Genomic DNA, 19,383 nt, shown 5'->3' with positions numbered 1-19,383 from the left:
AGAGTAATGCTGCTGGGATAGAGAGTACTGGTGGTGTCAGAGAGTAATGCTGCTGGGATAGACAGTACTGGTGGTGTCATAGAGAGTAATGCTGCTGGGATGGGATAGAGAGTACTGGTGGTGTCAGAGAGTAATGCTGCTGGGATAGAGAGTACTGGTGGTGTCATAGAGAGTAATGCTGCTGGGATGGGATAGAGAGTACTGGTGGTGTCAGAGAGTAATGCTGCTGGGATGGGATAGAGAGTACTGGTGGTGTCAGAGAGTAATGCTGCTGGGATAGAGAGTACTGGTGGTGTCAGAGAGTAATGCTGCTGGGATGGGATAGAGAGTACTGGTGGTGTCAGAGAGTAATGCTGCTGGGATAGAGAGTACTGGTGGTGTCAGAGAGTAATGCTGCTGGGATAGACAGTACTGGTGGTGTCAGAGAGTAATGCTGCTGGGATGGAGAGTACTGGTGGTGTCAGAGAGTTATGCTGCTGGGATAGACAGTACTGGTGGTGTCATAGAGAGTAATGCTGCTGGGATGAGATAGAGAGTACTGGTGGTGTCAGAGAGTAATGCTGCTGGGATAGAGAGTACTGGTGGTGTCAGAGAGTAATGCTGCTGGGATGGGATAGAGAGTACTGGTGGTGTCAGAGAGTAATGCTGCTGGGATAGAGAGTACTGGTGGTGTCATAGAGTAATGCTGCTGGGATAGACAGTACTGGTGGTGTCAGAGAGTAATGCTGCTGGGATGGGATAGAGAGTACTGGTGGTGTCAGAGAGTAATGCTGCTGGGATAGACAGTACTGGTGGTGTCAGAGTAATGCTGCTGGGATAGACAGTACTGGTGGTGTCAGAGAGTAATGCTGCTGGGATAGACAGTACTGGTGGTGTCAGAGAGTAATGCTGCTGGGATGGGAGAGAGAGTACTGGTGGTGTCAGAGTAATGCTGCTGGGATAGACAGTACTGGTGGTGTCAGAGTAATGCTGCTGGGATAGACAGTACTGGTGGTGTCAGAGTAATGCTGCTGGGATAGAGTACTGGTGGCGTCATAGAGTAATGCTGCTGGGATAGAGTACTGGTGGTATCATAGAGTAATGCTGCTGGGATAGAGTACTGGTGGTGTCAGAGAGTAATGCTGCTGGGATAGAGTACTGGTGGTGCCAGAGAGTAATGCTGCTGGGATAGACAGTACTGGTGGTGTCAGAGAGTAATGCTGCTGGGATAGAGAGTACTGGTGGTGTCATAGAGTAATGCTGCTGGGATAGACAGTACTGGTGGTGTCATAGAGAGTAATGCTGCTGGGATGGGATAGAGAGTACTGGTGGTGTCAGAGAGTAATGCTGCTGGGATAGACAGTACTGGTGGTGTCAGAGAGTAATGCTGCTGGGATGGGATAGAGAGTACTGGTGGTGTCAGAGAGTAATGCTGCTGGGATAGACAGTACTGGTGGTGTCAGAGTAATGCTGCTGGGATAGACAGTACTGGTGGTGTCAGAGTAATGCTGCTGGGATAGAGTACTGGTGGCGTCATAGAGTAATGCTGCTGGGATAGAGTACTGGTGGTATCATAGAGTAATGCTGCTGGTATAGAGTACTGGTGGTGTCAGAGAGTAATGCTGCTGGGATAGAGTACTGGTGGTGCCAGAGAGTAATGCTGCTGGGATAGACAGTACTGGTGGTGTCAGAGAGTAATGCTGCTGGGATAGAGAGTACTGGTGGTGTCAGAGAGTAATGCTGCTGGGATAGACAGTACTGGTGGTGTCATAGAGAGTAATGCTGCTGGGATGGGATAGAGAGTACTGGTGGTGTCAGAGAGTAATGCTGCTGGGATAGAGAGTACTGGTGGTGTCAGAGAGTAATGCTGCTGGGATGGGATAGAGAGTACTGGTGGTGTCAGAGAGTAATGCTGCTGGGATAGACAGTACTGGTGGTGTCAGAGTAATGCTGCTGGGATAGACAGTACTGGTGGTGTCAGAGAGTAATGCTGCTGGGATGGGATAGAGAGTACTGGTGGTGTCAGAGAGTAATGCTGCTGGGATAGAGAGTACTGGTGGTGTCAGAGAGTAATGCTGCTGGGATGGGATAGAGAGTACTGGTGGTGTCAGAGAGTAATGCTGCTGGGATAGACAGTACTGGTGGTGTCAGAGTAATGCTGCTGGGATAGAGTACTGGTGGCGTCATAGAGTAATGCTGCTGGGATAGAGTACTGGTGGTATCATAGAGTAATGCTGCTGGGATAGAGTACTGGTGGTGTCAGAGAGTAATGCTGCTGGGATAGACAGTACTGGTGGTGTCAGAGAGTAATGCTGCTGGGATAGACAGTACTGGTGGTGTCAGAGAGTAATGCTGCTGGGATAGAGAGTACTGGTGGTGTCAGAGAGTAATGCTGCTGGGATAGAGAGTACTGGTGGTGTCAGAGAGTAATGCTGCTGGGATAGACAGTACTGGTGGTGTCAGAGAGTAATGCTGCTGGGATAGAGAGTACTGGTGGTGTCAGAGAGTAATGCTGCTGGGATGGGATAGAGAGTACTGGTGGTGTCAGAGAGTAATGCTGCTGGGATAGAGAGTACTGGTGGTGTCAGAGAGTAATGCTGCTGGGATAGAGAGTACTGGTGGTGTCAGAGAGTAATGCTGCTGGGATAGAGTACTGGTGGTGTCAGAGAGTAATGCTGCTGGGATAGACAGAACTGGTGGTGTCAGAGTAATGCTGCTGGGATAGACAGTACTGGTGGTGTCAGAGTAATGCTGCTGGGATGGGATAGAGAGTACTGGTGGTGTCAGAGAGTAATGCTGCTGGGATAGAGAGTACTGGTGGTGTCAGAGTAATGCTGCTGGGATAGACAGTACTGGTGGTGTCAGAGAGTAATGCTGCTGGGATAGACAGTACTGGTGGTGTCAGAGAGTAATGCTGCTGGGATAGACAGTACTGGTGGTGTCAGAGTAATGCTGCTGGGATAGACAGTACTGGTGGTGTCAGAGTAATGCTGCTGGGATAGACAGTACTGGTGGTGTCAGAGTAATGCTGCTGGGATAGACAGTACTGGTGGTGTCAGAGAGTAATGCTGCTGGGATAGACAGTACTGGTGGTGTCAGAGTAATGCTGCTGGGATAGACAGTACTGGTGGTGTCAGAGTAATGCTGCTGGGATAGACAGTACTGGTGGTGTCAGAGTAATGCTGCTGGGATAGACAGCACTGGTGGTGTCAGAGAGTAATGCTGCTGGGATAGAGAGTACTGGTGGTGTCAGAGAGTAATGCTGCTAGGATACACAGTACTGGTATACCCTGAATTAGGTTACTCATTAGTTTGTCACAGTGGAAGGCCTAGAGGGTGTTCGTGATTCTGGGGCACAGGTAGATGGAACCATTCAGCAAGAATACAGAAAGTAATCCGCACCAGTCATAGGAGATGGAGGAACCACTTTCCTCTTCGTCTTCTTGAAAAATCCATCTTCTGAATTGTTGAAGAAGAACTTCCTCATGAGAAAGGACTGGAAAGTAAGAGAAGCAGTGAAACGCGTGTAGGATTACTCGGCGTGGGAGAGAGGTCTCCAGTCACGTGGCAGAAGACGTGACCAGATCCTGATTATAGAGAGAGAATGCCATCACACAACCGCTGCAATGTCACAGCCCACCACACCACCTGTCAGCCATAGCCCTCATTATATGGGGGAAGGGGGTCCTGTCTGGACCTTACCTGTTTTGGGATGTATTTGCCATTTTCTCTAAGAACCCTGCTGCGAATCAGCACCTGACTGGAAGAGAGCAGAGACAGAACATTATATAATATCAGCAAAGAGATTCTCTGCTGCCATACAGAGTTATATTCCAGCGGGATCAGATGAGGAAACAAAAGCACCCCCCCATTACACAGAGGTATCTCCAGGAGAGACTCCATGTGAGCAGTATTACCTATCAGTAACACACAGAGCAGCTACTAAGACACTGGTTATTACAGTTACCGGATTCCGTATAATGGACGTCAGCCCTCCCGCTGGAAGGTAACATAAGCCGCCAGATATATTTAGGCGCTAATTACAATATGGAAATAGTAACGGATATGTCTCTGTTGTCCATTCTCACTGGTTATTCTCTTTACATGTGGCTAGGACTAAAACGAGGATTTTGGTACTTACCAGATAAATCCTTTCCTTTGAATCCAAAGGGGGCAATGGAGTACTCTTGAGATATGGACGGGGTGTTAGCAGGGACAGGCACATTTAAATATTTAAATTAGTAACCCTCCACCCCCTCCATTCTCCCAAGGTACCTCAGTGTATTTTTACTGAGCCGAACAGGAGCAAAAAAGAGAGGATGAACAATGGAGAATTACATATAACATAACGGACAACTATAAAGTTGACGCAACAACAGATAAGAATCACCGTAACATTTCAACAAGTCGGTGAGAATGTGTTACCATAAGATCTACTGAACTTACCACAAGACAGGTGAAACTGCTCTGGGTGGGCGTCCAGTGCCCCCTGTGGACTCAAAGAAAAGGATTTATCTGGTAAGTACCAAAATCCACTTTTTTTCTTCATCCACTAGGGGTCACTGGAGTACTCTTGGGACGTACCAAAGTTTCTCCCTTGGGCGGGAGAGCTGGTTGGCACCTGTAACACTAGACGACCACAGCTAGATGCTGATGCCGCAAACGTATCAAACGTGTAAAAGCGCAGAAACGTGTGCACTGATGGCCATGTAGCCGCACGGCAAAGCTGCGTCGTAGAAGCTCCACGACCTGCAGTCCATGACGTTCCTACAGAACGTGTGGAATGTGCTGAGACGGATGCAGACGGTTGTAGACTAGCATGAAAATAAGCCTGACGAATGGTCAGCTTAATCCATCTGGCCAAGGTCTGCTTGGAAGCTGGCCAACCTATCTTGACTGCAGCATAGAGAACGAACAATGTATCGGTTTTACGTACCATAGATATTCGAGCTACATAAACGAAGAGTGCGCGTACCACATCTAAAGTAGCTGGAGTTCCTGAGCCTTGTGAAAAACACAGGAACTACGATTGGTTGATTGATGTGAAAATAAGATTTTAAACCTACCGGTAAATCTTTTTCTCCTAGTCCGTAGAGGATGCTGGGGACTCCGTAAGGACCATGGGGTATAGACGGGCTCCGCAGTAGACATGGGCACATAAAACAACTTTCTAGTATGGTGTGCACTGGCTCCTCCCTCTATGCCTCTCCTCCAGACCTCAGTTAGAGAACTGTGCCCAGAGGAGATGGACAACACGAGGAAAGGATTTTGTTAATCTAAGGGCAAGATTTACACCAGCCCACACCAATCATATCATATAACCTGGAATACACATAACCAGTTAACAGTATGAATAAACAACAGTACCGGTCCAAGACCGAGTCTAACTGTAACATAACCCTTATGTAAGCAATAACTATATACAAGTCTTGCAGATTTTCCGCACTGGGACGGGCGCCCAGCATCTTCTACGGACTAGGAGAAAAAGATTTACCGGTAGGTTTAAAATCTTATTTTCTCTTACGTCCTAGAGGATGCTGGGGACTCCGTAAGGACCATGGGGTTTATACCAAAGCTCCCAATCGGGCGGGAGAGTGCGGATGACTCTGCAGCACCGACTGAGCAAATGCTAGGTCCTCATCAGCCAGGGTATCAAACTTGTAGAATTTAGCAAAAGTGTTTGACCCCGACCAAGTTGCTGCTCGATTAAGCTGTAATGCCGAGACGCCCCGGGCAGCCGCCCAAGAAGAGCCCACCTTCCTAGTGGAATGGGCCTTTACTGAATGCGGTAACGGCAATCCAGCCGTAACATAAGCCTGCTGAATCGTGTTACAGATCCAGCGAGCAATAGTCTGCTTCGAAGCAGGCGCGCCAATCTTGTTGGCAGCATACAGGACAAACAATGCATCTGTTTTCCTAAATCTAGCCGTCCTGGCTACATAAATTTTTAAGGCCCTGACTACATCCAGGGACATGGAATCCTCCAAGTCACTCGTAGCCACAGGCACCACCATAGGTTGGTTCATATGAAATGAAGACACCACCTTGGGTAAAAATTGAGGACGAGTCCTCAATTCCGCTCTATCTACGTGAAAAATCAAGTAAGGGCTCTTGTAAGACAAGGCCGCCAATTCTGACACACGCCTCGCAGATGCCAAGGCTAACATGACCACCTTCCAGGTGAGAAATTTCAACTCCATCGTTTTAAGGGGTTCAAACCAGTGTGATTAAAGGAACTGCAACACCACGTTCAGGTCCCATGGTGACACCGGGGGCACAAAAGGAGGCTGGATGTGTAGTACTCCTTTTACAAACGTCTGGACTTCTGGGAGAGAAGCCAGTTCCTTCTGAAAGAGTATTGACAAGGCCGAAATCTTTACTTTAACAGAGCTTAACTTTAGGCCCATATCCACTCCTGTCTGTAGGAAGTGGAGAAAACGACCAAGATGGAAATCTTCCGTAGGAGCATTCTTGGTTTCACACCAAGAGACATATTTCCGCCAGATACGGTGATAATGTTTTACCGTCACCTCCTTCCTAGCCTTTATTAGAGTAGGTATGACCTCCTCCGGAATACCCTTCTCCGCTAGGATCCGGCGTTCAACCGCCATGCCGTCAAACGTAACCGCGGTAAGTCTTGGAACATGCAGGGCCCCTGCTGTAACAGGTCTTCCCTTAGAGGAAGAGGCCAGCGATCTTCCGTGAGCATCTCCTGAAGATCTGAGTACCAGGCCCTTCGAGGCCAGTCTGGAACAATGAGTATTGTTTGTACTCTTTTTCGATTTATGATCCTCAACACTTTTGTGATGAGAGGAAGAGGAGGAAACACGTAGACCGACTGGAATACCCATGGTGTTACCAGAGCGTCTACTGTTATTGCCTGAGGGTCCCGGGACCTGGCACAATACCTCCGAAGCTTCTTGTTGAGGCGTGACGCCATCATGTCTATTCGAGGAACTCCCCAGAGATCCGTTATCTCTGCAAAGACTTCTTGATGAAGTCCCCACTCTCCTGGATGGAGATCGTGTCTGCTGAGGAAGTCTGCTTCCCAGTTGTCCACTCCCAGAATGAAGACAGCTGACAGATCGCTTACGTGATTTTCCGCCCAGCGAAGAATCCTGGTGGCTTCCTCCATCGCGACTCTGCTTCTTGTCCCGCCTTGGCGGTTCACATGAGCTACTGATGTGACATTGTCTGACTGAATCAGAACCGGTAGGTTGCGAAGAAGAATCTCCGCTTGTCGAAGGCCATTGTATATGGCCCTTAGCTCCAACACGTTAATGTGTAGATAGGACTCCTGGTCTGACCATAGTCCCTGAAAATTTCTTCCTTGGGTGACTGCTCCCCATCCTCGGAGGCTCGCGTCCGTGGTTACCAGGATCCAGTCCTGAATGCCGAACCTGCGACCCTCTAGAAGGTGAGCACTTTGCAGCCACCATAGAAGAGACACCCTGGCCCTGGGGGACAGTGTTATTTTTTTATGTAATTGTAGATGGGACCCGGACCATTTGTCCAGAAGATCCCATTGAAACGTCCTTGCATGGAACCTGCCGAAGGGAATGGCCTCGTAAGTTGCCACCATTTTCCCCAGAACCCGAGTGCATTGATGAGCTGACACTCTTTTCGGCTTCAGTAGTTCTCAGACCATGTTCTGGAGGTCCTGCACTTTTTCCAACGGGAGGAAAACTTTCTTTTGTTCCGCATCCAGTATCATGCCAAGGAAGGCTAGTCGAGTTGTCGGAACCAACTGTGACTTTGGTAGATTGAGAATCCACCCATGTTGCTGAAGCCCTCTCTGAGAGAGTGCCACGTTCTCCAGTAATTGCTCTCTTGAGCTCGCTTTTATGAGGAGATCGTCCAAGTATGGGATAATTGTGACTCCTCGCTTGCGCAGGATCACCATCATTTACGCCATTATCTTGGTGAAAATCCTCGGGGCCGTGGACAGCCCAAACGGCAACGTCTGAAACTGGTAATGACAATCCTGTACCGCGAATCTCAGGTACTCCCGATGAGAGGGATATATGGGGACACGAAGGTAAGCATCCTTTATGTCCAGTGACACCATAAAATCCCCCCCTTCCAGGCAGGCTATCACCACTCGGAGCGATTCCATCTTGAATTTGAATCTTTTCAGGTACAGGTTCAGGGATTTTAGGTTTAAAAATAAGAATTTACTCACCGGTAATTCTATTTCTCGTAGTCCGTAGTGGATGCTGGGAACTCCGTAAGGACCATGGGGAATAGCGGGCTCCGAAGGAGGCTGGGCACTCTAGAAAGATCTTAGACTACCTGGTGTGCACTGGCTCCTCCCACTATGACCCTCCTCCAAGCCTCAGTTAGGTACTGTGCCCGGACGAGCGTACACAATAAGGAAGGATTTTGAATCCCGGGTAAGACTCATACCAGCCACACCAATCACACCGTACAACTCGTGATATGAAACACAGTTAACAGTATGAAACAATAGAGCCTCTCAACAGATGGCTCAACAATAACCCGATTTAGTTAACAATAACTATGTACAAGTATTGCAGATAAACCGCACTTGGGATGGGCGCCCAGCATCCACTACGGACTACGAGAAATAGAATTACCGGTGAGTAAATTCTTATTTTCTCTAACGTCCTAGTGGATGCTGGGAACTCCGTAAGGACCATGGGGATTATACCAAAGCTCCCAAACGGGCGGGAGAGTGCGGATGACTCTGCAGCACTGAATGAGAGAACTCCAGGTCCTCCTCAGCCAGGGTATCAAATTTGTAGAATTTTGCAAACGTGTTTGCCCCTGACCAAGTAGCTGCTCGGCAAAGTTGTAAAGCCGAGACCCCTCGGGCAGCCGCCCAAGATGAGCCCACCTTCCTTGTGGAATGGGCATTGACAGATTTTGGCTGTGGCAGGCCTGCCACAGTATGTGCAAGCTGAATTGTACTACAAATCCAACGAGCAATAGTCTGCTTAGAAGCAGGAGCACCCAGCTTGTTAGGTGCATATAGGATAAACAGCGAGTCAGATTTTCTGACTCTAGCCGTTCTGGAAACATATATTTTCAGTGCCCTGACAACGTCTAGCAACTTGGAGTCCTCCAAGTCCCTAGTAGCCTAGGCACCACAATAGGCTGGTTCAGGTGAAACGCTGACACCACCTTTGGGAGAAACTGGGGACGAGTCCTCAATTCTGCCCTATCCATATGGAAAATCAAATAAGGGCTTTTACAAGACAAAGCTGCCAACTTTGATACTCGCCTGGCAGAAGCCAAGGTCAATAACATAACCACCTTCCACGTGAGATATTTCAGATCCACGGTTTTTAGTGGTTCAAACCAATGTGATTTTAAGAAACTCAACACCACGTTGAGATCCCAAGGTGCCACAGGAGGCACAAACGGGGGCTGACTCTGCAGCACTCCTTTTATAAATGTCTGAACTTCAGGTACTGAAGCTAGTTCTTTTTGAAAGAAAATCGACAGAGCCGAGATCTGTACCTTAATGGAACCCAATTTAAGGCCCATAGTCACTCCTGCTTGCAGGAAATGCAGAAATCGACCTAGTTGAAATTCCTCTGTTGGGGCCCTTTCGGCCTCACACCATGCAACATATTTTCGCCATATATGGTGATAATGAGTTGCTGTAACCTCTTTCCTGGCTTTAGTAAGCGTAGGAATGACTTCCTCCGGAATGCCCTTTTCCTTCAGGATCCGGCGTTCAACCGCCATGCCGACAAACGCAGCCGCGGTAAGTCTTGGAACAGACAGGGCCCCTGCTGCCGCAGGTCCTGTCTGAGTGGCAGAGGCCATGGGTCCTCTGATATAAATTCTTGAAGTTCTGGGTACCAAGCTCTTCTTGGCCATCCACGAGTATCGTTCTTACTCCTCGCCTTCTTATTATTCTCAGTACCTTTGGTATGAGAGGCAGAGGGGAGAACACATAAACCGACTGGTACACCCACGGTGTTACCAGAGCGTCCATAGCTATCGCCTGAGGGTCCCTTGACCCGGTGCAATATCTTTTATAGCTTTTTGTTGAGGCGGGACGCCATCATGTCCACCTGTGGCCTTTCCCAATGGTGTACAATCCTATTGGAAGACTTCTGGAGGAAGTCCCCATTCTCCCGGGTGGAGGTCGTGTCTGTTGAGAAGATCTGCTTCCCAGTTGTCCACTCCGGGAATGAACACTGCTGACAGTGCTAACACATGATTTTCCGCCTATCGGAGAATCCTTGTAGCTTCTGCCATCGCCATCCTGCTTCTTGTGCCGCCCTGTTGGTTTACATGGGCGACTGCCGTGATGTTGTCTGATTGGATCAGTACCGGCTGGTTTTGAAGCAGAGGCCTTGCCGGCCTCAGGGCATTGTAAATGGCCCTCAGGTCCAGAATATTTATGTGTAGGGAAATAACCTGACTTGACCAAAGTCCCTGGAAATTTCTTCCCTCTGTGACTGCCTCCCAGCCTCAAAGGCTGGAATCCATGGTCACTAGGACCTAGTCCTGTATGCCGAACCTGCGGCCCTCTTGAAGATGGGCACTCTGCAGCCACCACAGTAGAGATACCCTGGTCCTTGGAGACAGGGTTATCAGCCTATGCATCGGAAGATGCGATCCGGACCACTTGTCCAACAGGTCCCTCTGAAAAGTTCTTGTATGGAACCTGCCTAATGGGATTGCTTCGTAGGAAGCTACCATTTTTCCCAGGACTCGCGTGCAATGATGCACCGCTACCTATTTTGGCTTCAGGAGGTCTCTGACTAGAGATGACAACTCCTTGGCTTTCTCCTCCGGGAGAAACACTATTTCTGGTTTATGTCCAGAACAATCCCCAGGAACAGTAGACGTGTCATAGGAACCAGCTGTGACTTTGGACTGTTTAGAATCCAACCATGCTGTTGTAGCACTTTCCAAAATAGTGCTACCCCGACTACCAACTGCTCCTTGGACCTCGCCCTTATAACGAGATTGTCCAAGTACGGGATAATTACAACTCCCTTTTTTTGAAGGAGTATCAACATTTCGGCCATTACCTTGATAAAACACCCTCGGTGCCATGTACAGTCCAAACGGCAGTGTCTGGACTTGGTAATGGTAATCCTGTACCACAAATCTGAGGTACTCCTGGCGAGGATGGTAAATGGGGACATGCAGGTAAGCATCCTTGATGTCCCAGGATACCATGTAATCCCCCTCGTCCAGGCTTGGAATAACCGCCCTCAGCGATTCCATCTTGAACTTGAATTTTTGTGTTCAAGGATTTTAAATATAAAATGGGTCACACCGAACCATGCGGTTTCGGTACCCCAACCCGTGTGGAATAGTAACCCCGTCCTTGTTGAAGTAGGGGCACCTTGAGTATTACCTGCTGGGAATACCGCTTATTAATTGCCTCTAGCACAGCCTCCCTGCCTGAGGGAGTTGTCAGCAAGGCATATTTTAGGAAACGGCTGGGGGGGAGACATCTCGAATTCCAGCTTGTACCCCTGAAATACTACTTGAAAGAAACAGGGATCCACAGCGAGCCCACTAATTGCTGAAATTTTTGAGACGGCCCCCCACCGTACCTGGCTACACCTGTGGAGCACCCGCGTCATGGTGTGGCCTCACAGGAGGCGGGGGAAGAATCTTGATTCTGGGAACAGGCTGACTGGTGCAGCTTTTTTCCCTCTACCCTTGTCTCTGTACAGAAAGGAAGCGCCATTTGTTTCTGAAGCCGAAAGGACTGTACCTTTGTCTGTGAGGAAACCTGAGGTAAAATTATTTCTTCCCAGCAGTTGCTGTGGATACGAGGTCCCAGAGACCATCCCCAAATAATTCCTCACCCTTATAAGGCTCTCTATGCGCTTTTTAAGTCAGCATCACCTGTCCAGTGACAGGTCTCTAATACCCTCCTGACAGAATGGACATTACATTTATTTTGGATGCCAGCCGGCAAAATATCCCTCTGTGCATCCCTCATATATAAGACGACGTCTTTAATATGTTTTTTAGGTTTGCCAACTAGTATCCCTGTTTGACAGGGTCACCGACCACGCTGCAGCAGCACTATCTGCAGGTCTCAGTCTAGTACCTGAGTGTGTAAATACAGACTTCAGGATAGCCTCCTGTTTTTTATCAACAGGTACCTATTAAAGTGGCCGTATCCTAAGACGGCAGTGCCACCTTTTTTGACAAACGTGTGAGCGCCTTATCCACCCTAGGGGATATCTCCCAGCGTAACTTATCCACCTGGCGGGAAAGGGTACGCCATCAGTAACTTTTTATAAATTACCAGTTTCTTAACGGGGGAACCCACGCTTTCACACACTTCATTTATTCATCTGATGGGGGAACAAAACACTGCCTGTTTTTTCTCCCCAAACCTAAAACCCATTTTTAGAGGTGCTTGGGTTAAAGTCAGAAATGTATAACACATTTTTTATTGCCGGGATCACGTCACGGATGTTCCTAGTGGATTGTGTATATGTCTCCACCTTGTCGACACTGGAGTCAGACTCCGTGTCGACATCTGTGTCTGCCATCTGAGAGAGCGGGCGTTTTTGAGCCCCTGATGGCATTTGAGACGCCTGGGCAGGCGCGGGCTGCGAAGCCGGCTGTCCCACAGCTGTTACGTCATCCACCCTTTTATGTAAGGAGTTGACACTGTCGGTTAATACCTTTCACCTATCCATCCACTCTGGTGTCGGCCCCACAGGGGGCGACATCACATATATCGGCCTCTGTTCTGTCACCATATAAGCCTCCTCATTCAACATGTCGACACAGCCGTACCGACACACCGCAGACACACAGGGAATGCTCTAAATGAGGACAGGACCCACAAAAGCCTTTTGGGGGGACAGAGTAAGAGTATGCCAGCACACACCAGAGCGCTATATATATACAGGGACTAACTGAGTTATGTCCCTAATAGCTGCTTTTTATATAATATACTGTATCCAGTGCCAATTTTAATGCCCCCCCCTCTCTTTTCCCTCTTACTGTACTGTAGAATTGCAGGGAAGAGCCAGGGAGCTTCCTTCCAGCCGAGCTGTGAGGGAAAAATGGCGCCAGTGTGCTGAGGAGATAGGCTCCGCCCCTTTTTCGCGGCCTATTCTCCCGTTTTTTATGGAATTCTGGCAGGGGTATTTACCTCATATATAGCCCCATGGGCCATATATTGAGGTATTTTTAGCCAGCCAAGGTGTTTTTATTGCTGCCTCAGGGCGCCCCCCCCAGCGCCCTGCACCCTCAGTGACCGGAGTGTGAAGTGTGTGAGAGGAGCAATGGCGCACAGCTGCAGTGCTGTGCGCTACCTTGGTGAAGACAGAGTCTTCATGCCGCCGATTTTCCGGACCATCTTCTTGCTTCTGGCTCTGTAAGGGGGACGGCGGCGCGGCTCCGGGACCGAACATCAAGGCTGGGCCTGCGGTCGATCCCTCTGGAGCTAATGGTGTCCAGTAGCCTAAGAAGCCCAATCCGGCTGCAAGCAGGTGAGTTCGCTTCTTCTCCCCTTAGTCCCTCGCTGCAGTGAGCCTGTTGCCAGCAGGTCTCACTGAAAATAACAAATTCTAAGACTATAACTTTCTCAGGAGAGCCCCTAGTGTGCATCCAACCTCGGCCGGGCACGAAATCTAACTGAGGCTTGGAGGAGGGTCATAGTGGGAGGAGCCAGTGCACACCAGGTAGTCTAAGATCTTTCTAGAGTGCCCAGCCTCCTTCGGAGCCCGCTATTCCCCATGGTCCTTACGGAGTTCCCAGCATCCACTAGGACGTTAGAGAAATGGGCCTGACCGAACCATCTGGCTTCGGGACCACAAATAGGGTTGAATAATACCCTTTTCCCTGTTGGCTCAGGGGAACCCTGATAATCACTCGCTGTTGACACAGCGTTTGAATTGCAGCTAGCACTACTTCCCGCTCTGGAGTAGAAGCTGGTAAGGCCGACTTGAAAAATCGGCGTGGGGGCACCTCTTCGAATTCCAGCTTGTAGCCCTGGGAGACTATTTCTATCACCCAAGGGTCCACGTCTGACTGAACCCAGACTTGGCTGAATAGTCGGAGGTGTGCCCCCACCTGAGCGGACTCCCGCAGGGGAGCCCCAGCGTCATGCGGTAGACTTAGCGGAAGCCGGGGAGGACTTCTGCTCTTGGGAACCAGCCGCAGCAGGTGTCCTCTTGCCTCTACCCTTACCTCTGGCGAGGAAAGAGGAGCCCCGACCTCTTCTGGATCTATGCGACCAAAAGGACTGCATCTGATATTGTGGGGGTTTCTTTTGCTGTTGGGGAACAAAAGGTAAAAAGGTCGACTTACCCGCGGTAGCTGTAGAGATCAGATCCGCGAGGCCGTCCCCAAACAATACATCACCTTTGAAAGGTAAAATCTCCATATGCCTTTTTGAGTCTGCATCCCCCGTCCATTGGCGGATCCACAAGGCTCTTCTTGCCGAAATAGCCATAGCATTGGCTCTTGAACCCAGTAAACCAATGTCTCTTTGAGCGTCCCTCATATATAAGACTGCATCCTTAATATGAGCTAATGTTAACAAAATTGTATCCCTATCTAGGGTATCAAGGTCAGCTGACAGTGTATCTGTCCAAGCTGCTACTGCACTACATACCCATGCCGACGCAATTGCCGGTCTAAGCAAAGTACCAGTATGAGTGTAGATAGACTTTAGTGTAGTCTCTTGCCTGCGGTCCGCAGGGTCCTTGAGGGCCGCTGTGTCAGGGGACGGTAGCGCCAACTTCTTGGAAAGGCGTGTTAAGGCTTTGTCCACTGTGGGAAAAGGATTCCCAACGTACCCTGTCCTGTGTAGGGAAAGGGTATGCCATAAGAACCCTTTTGGGAATCTGCAGTTTCTTATCTGGAGTTTCCCAAGCTTTTTCACATAACTCATTAATTTCATGGGAAGTAGGAAAGTTTATAACCTGTTTCTTTCCCTTAAACATGTGTATCCTCGTGTCGGGCACCGAGGGCTCATCAGTGATGTGTAACACATCTTTTATTGCAATAATCATGCACTGAATACTTTTTGTCAGCCTGGGGTGCAACCTTACTTCATCATAGTCGACACTGGAAACAGAGTCCGTGTCGGTATCTGTGTCCCTTATTTGTGAGAAGGGACGTTTCTGAGACCCCGACGGGTCCTGTGAGTCGGCACAGTCTGTAGATTGATTACCTGCCGACGCTCTGGACTCTGCTTTGTCCAGTCTTTCATGCAGTGAAGCTACACTAGCATTTAACATATGCCACATATTCATCCAATCCTGAGTCGGCACCGCCGACTGAGACACACCACTCATCTGTTCCACCTCCTCTTTGGATAAGCCTTCCGTTTCAGACAATTGCCGACACACGTACCGACACCCCACACACACATTGGGATATAACTATAAGGGGACAATTCCCCAAAGAAGGCCCTTTGGAGAGACAGAGAGAGAGTATGCCAGCACACACCAGCGCCAACTGACCCAGGAAAAAAACAAAAACAGATAGCGCTTTTACATATAAATGTATGCAGAATTCCCCACTCACTGCGCTTTAAATATGTGCCCCCCTCTCTTATTTTCAGCCCTCTGATGCTCAGCAGGGGAGAGTCCAGGGAGCCAGCGTTATCTGCAGCCTCTGTGGAGAAAATGGCGCTGGTTAGTGCTGAGGGATCAAGCTCCACCCCCTCACGCGGCGGGCTTCGGTCCCGCTCGAGATTTTGAAAAAAAAAAATCAGGATTTTGGTACTTACCGATAAATCCCTTTCTCCGATTCCACAGGGGCCACTGGAGTGTAGTTACAATGGGGAAATAGTAGGCAGTAATTGGGAGCTGGCACTTTAAAATTCTCACATTGTGGCTAGCTCCTCCCCTACTATCTCCCCTCCAAGCCAGTCTACGTAAAACTGTGCCCGAGGAGAGCTGGAATAAACAAACCTTAAGGTAGAGGAGGTAAATGACGCCCTGTAAACCAGGATAACACAAACTAAACCTGGAACAGAAACTAACAAACAACAGGCTAGCCTGAACTCAACAAGCAGTTACATAGTGAACTGCAAACCGTTAAGCAAAAAACGAGGAGGAAACAGCGCTGGGCGGGCGTCCAGTGGCCCCTGTGGAATCGGAGAAAGGGATTTATCGGTAAGTACCAAAATCCTGATTTCTCCTTCATCCACTAGGGGCCACTGGAGCGCAGTTACAATGGGGACGTCCCAGAGCTCCCAAAACGGGTGGGAGAGCGCTGAGAGTCCTGTAAAACCGCTCGGCCAAACTGAGATGCCGAGGCTGCAAAAGTGTCAAACTTGTAGAATTTGACAAACGTATGTCGGCCCGACCAAGTAGCCGCCTGACATAAATTAGTCATGGAGAACCCACGGGCAGCCGCCCAAGAAGGTCCCACAGAGCGCGTGGAGTGCGCTGAAATGGAAGATGGAGGTTCCCGAGAAGCTGCCAAATAAGCTTGTCTGATGGTCAGTCGAATCCATCGAGACAAGGTCTGCTTAGAAGCCGGCCAACCACGGCGGGCAGCATCGTATAGAACAAATAATGAATCTGACTTCCGAATAGCTGAAGTCCTATCCACATAGATCTTGAGCGCCCTTACAACGTCCAATGATCTCGAATTCGGAGAGTCCCCCGAGAGGGCCGGGACCACAAGCGGCTGATTGATGTGAAAATCAGACACCACCTTAGGTAGAAAGGACATACGAGTACGAAGCTCGGCCCTATCCGCATGAAACACCAGGTAAGGAGACCTACAAGAGAGAGCCCCAAGTTCCGACACCCGTCTAGCTGAAGCCAGCGCCAGGAGAAGAACCACCTTCCAGGTGAGATATTTTATCTCTACTGATTCTAGGGGCTCAAACAATGAAGACTGCAGAAAAGACAGGACCAGACTGAGGTCCCATGGCGCTGTTGGAGGACGGAAGGGAGGCTGTATTCGAAGAACCCCTTGAAAGAAAGTCTGAACCTCAGGCAGCAAGGCTAACTTTTTCTGGAAGAAAACCGAAAGAGCAGAGACCTGCACCTTTAGTGAACCCAGTCTTAGGCCTGCTGAAAAACCCGCCTGCAAAAAATGGAGAAGACGGGCTAAGCTATACACGGAAGGAGAAAATTCTCGACGTTCACACCATGCTACATAAGCCTTCCAAATGCGGTAGTAGTGAGAAGATGTGACTGACTTTCTAGCCCGAAGCATAGTAGGTATAACTGTACGAGGAATCCCCTTCCTTTTCAAGATGGCTTTCTCAACAGCCACGCCGTCAAACGTAGCCTGCGTAAGTCTGGATAAAGAAAAGGACCCTGTTGCAGAAGGTCGTCTTGTAGTGGCAGGGGCCAAGGCTCGGCCACCGACAACAGGTGCAAGGTGGAGTACCAAACCCTGCGTGGCCAATCCGGAGCCACCAGGAGGACCAGAGCGTCTTCCCTCTTGATGCGTTGCAGAACCCTCGGCAACAGCGGGAAAGGAGGAAAGAGGTAAACGAACCGGAAATTCCAAGGAGCCGTGAGGGCATCCACGCCCGCCGCCGCCGGGTCCCTTGTCCGAGAGTAATAAAGAGGCAACTGATGGTTCTGGCGGGACGCCATGAAGTCGATCTGTGGTTTTTCCCACCGGCGTACCAGTTGCCAAAACACCTGGGGATGTAGTGGCCACTCTCCCGGGTGCATGTCCTGGCGGCTTAGATAATCGGCTTCCCAATTGTCCACTCCCGGAATGAATATTGCCGAGTAGGACAGAGCATACTTCTCCGCCCAGAGAAGGATGTTGGTGACCTCTCTCATCGCCGCACGGCTGCGAGTGCCGCCCTGACGGTTGATGTACGCTACCGTCGTGGCGTTGTCGGACTGAACTCTGACCGCTCGACCGCGCAGTAGGTGATGTGCCTGAAGCAGGGCGTTGTACACCGCTCTTAGCTCGAGAATGTTTATGGGGAGAGCGGATTCGTGGATTGACCAGCGCCCCTGAAACCGACGTTCCAGGGTCACTGCCCCCCAACCTCTCAGACTGGCGTCCGTGGTGAGGAGAGTCCAATCCCATATACCGAACCGTCTTCCCTCCAACAGATGTGTCGACTGAAGCCACCAGAGCAGCGACGACCGTGCCTTTGGAGATAGCGTCACCCGCTGATGAAGGAACAGATGAGATCCTGACCACTGATGTAGAAGACACAGCTGAAACGGTCGAGAGTGGAAGCGACCGTACGGAAGAGCTTCGAACGCTGCGACCATCTTTCCCAGAAGGCGAATGCACAGATACACTGACACCCGACGGTGCTGAAGAACCGATCTTACCAGAGTCTGCAGAGACAGTATCTTGTCCTGCGGAAGGAAAACCCTCTGACGGACTGTGTCGAGAATCATCCCCAGAAACAACAGCCGTTGTGAGGGGCATAAGTGAGACTTCGGGAAATTCAGGATCCACCCGTGTCGCATCAGAAGGTCCTGTGTGATCCGGATATTCTGAAGTAACCGTTCTGCTGAGCTTGCTTTTATTAGCAGATCGTCCAGATAGGGAACAATTGTCACACCCTGCTTCCGAAGTAGGGCCATCATGACCGCCATGACCTTTGTGAACACTCTGGGAGCAGAAGAGAGACCGAATGGAAGGGCCTGGAACTGTAAATGAGCGTCCTGTATTGCGAACCGGAGAAAAGCCTGATGAGGAGGCCAAATGGGAACATGTAAGTATGCATCCTTGATGTCTAAGGATGCCAGAAACTCGTTTTTTTCCAACTCCGCAATAACAGACTGGAGGGACTCCATCTTGAACTTGAATACCTTCAAATACAAATTGAGATCTTTCAAGTTCAGGATTGGCCTGACCGAGCCGTCCGGCTTCGGTACCAGAAACAGGCTTGAGTAATAGCCCTGTTTCCGATGATGAGAGGGAACAGGGATCACCACCCTTGCGGATAGAAGCTTCTGGACCGCTGCCTGTAAGGCAACTCCTTGGTTGTCGGAAACTGGCAAACCCGTGGTAAAAAAACGCTGGGGCGGCTGTTCCTGAAAATCGAGCTTGTAACCGCAAGTGATTAGATCCCGGACCCAAGCGTCTGGGAGGACTGTATCCAGGCCTCCTTGAAATCCCACAGACGAGCTCCCACCCTGTGATCTCCCAGGTGGGAGGGAAGCCAGTCATGCGGTGGCAGTGGTAGAGGACTTAACCTCTGACTGGGCTGAGGTTGCGGAACCTCTACCCCTGCCGCCGCCTCTACCTCTATGGCCACGGAAGGTAGAAGCTCCACCCCTGGCCTGGCCTCGAAACCTGGAAGGGGCACGAAAGGATCGAAAAGAGGAACCCCTATATGGCCTGCGAGTGGCTGGAGCAGCAGATGGAAGATAAGTCGACTTACCTCCGGTGGCCTGAGAGATCCAGGCATCCAGATCCTTACCAAACAGAAACTCACCCGTAAAGGGCAACGCTTCTGCCGCCCTTTTGGATTCCGTATCC

The 19,383-nt window shown here is 49.9% G+C and overlaps 1 protein-coding gene across 3 annotated transcripts in view; it reads right to left on the bottom strand.

Moving 5' to 3' along the window:
- The window catches only part of EMC3 (ER membrane protein complex subunit 3), a 78,902-nt gene that overhangs the window by 17,641 nt on the left and 41,878 nt on the right, over nt 1-19,383 (bottom strand). For all 3 annotated transcript variants that reach the window (XM_063941425.1, XM_063941426.1, XM_063941427.1), the window contains exons 3-4: nt 3,682-3,739; nt 3,382-3,475 (exon numbers count right to left, since the gene is read on the bottom strand). In XM_063941425.1, coding sequence (XP_063797495.1) covers nt 3,382-3,475; nt 3,682-3,739 — 152 coding nt within the window. The remainder of the gene's footprint in view (nt 1-3,381; nt 3,476-3,681; nt 3,740-19,383) is intronic.

The sequence above is a fragment of the Pseudophryne corroboree genome, chromosome 9 (assembly GCF_028390025.1).
Source record: "Pseudophryne corroboree isolate aPseCor3 chromosome 9, aPseCor3.hap2, whole genome shotgun sequence".
NCBI lineage: Eukaryota > Metazoa > Chordata > Amphibia > Anura > Myobatrachidae > Pseudophryne > Pseudophryne corroboree.
This window is presented reverse-complemented; position numbering and strand designations above follow the sequence as displayed.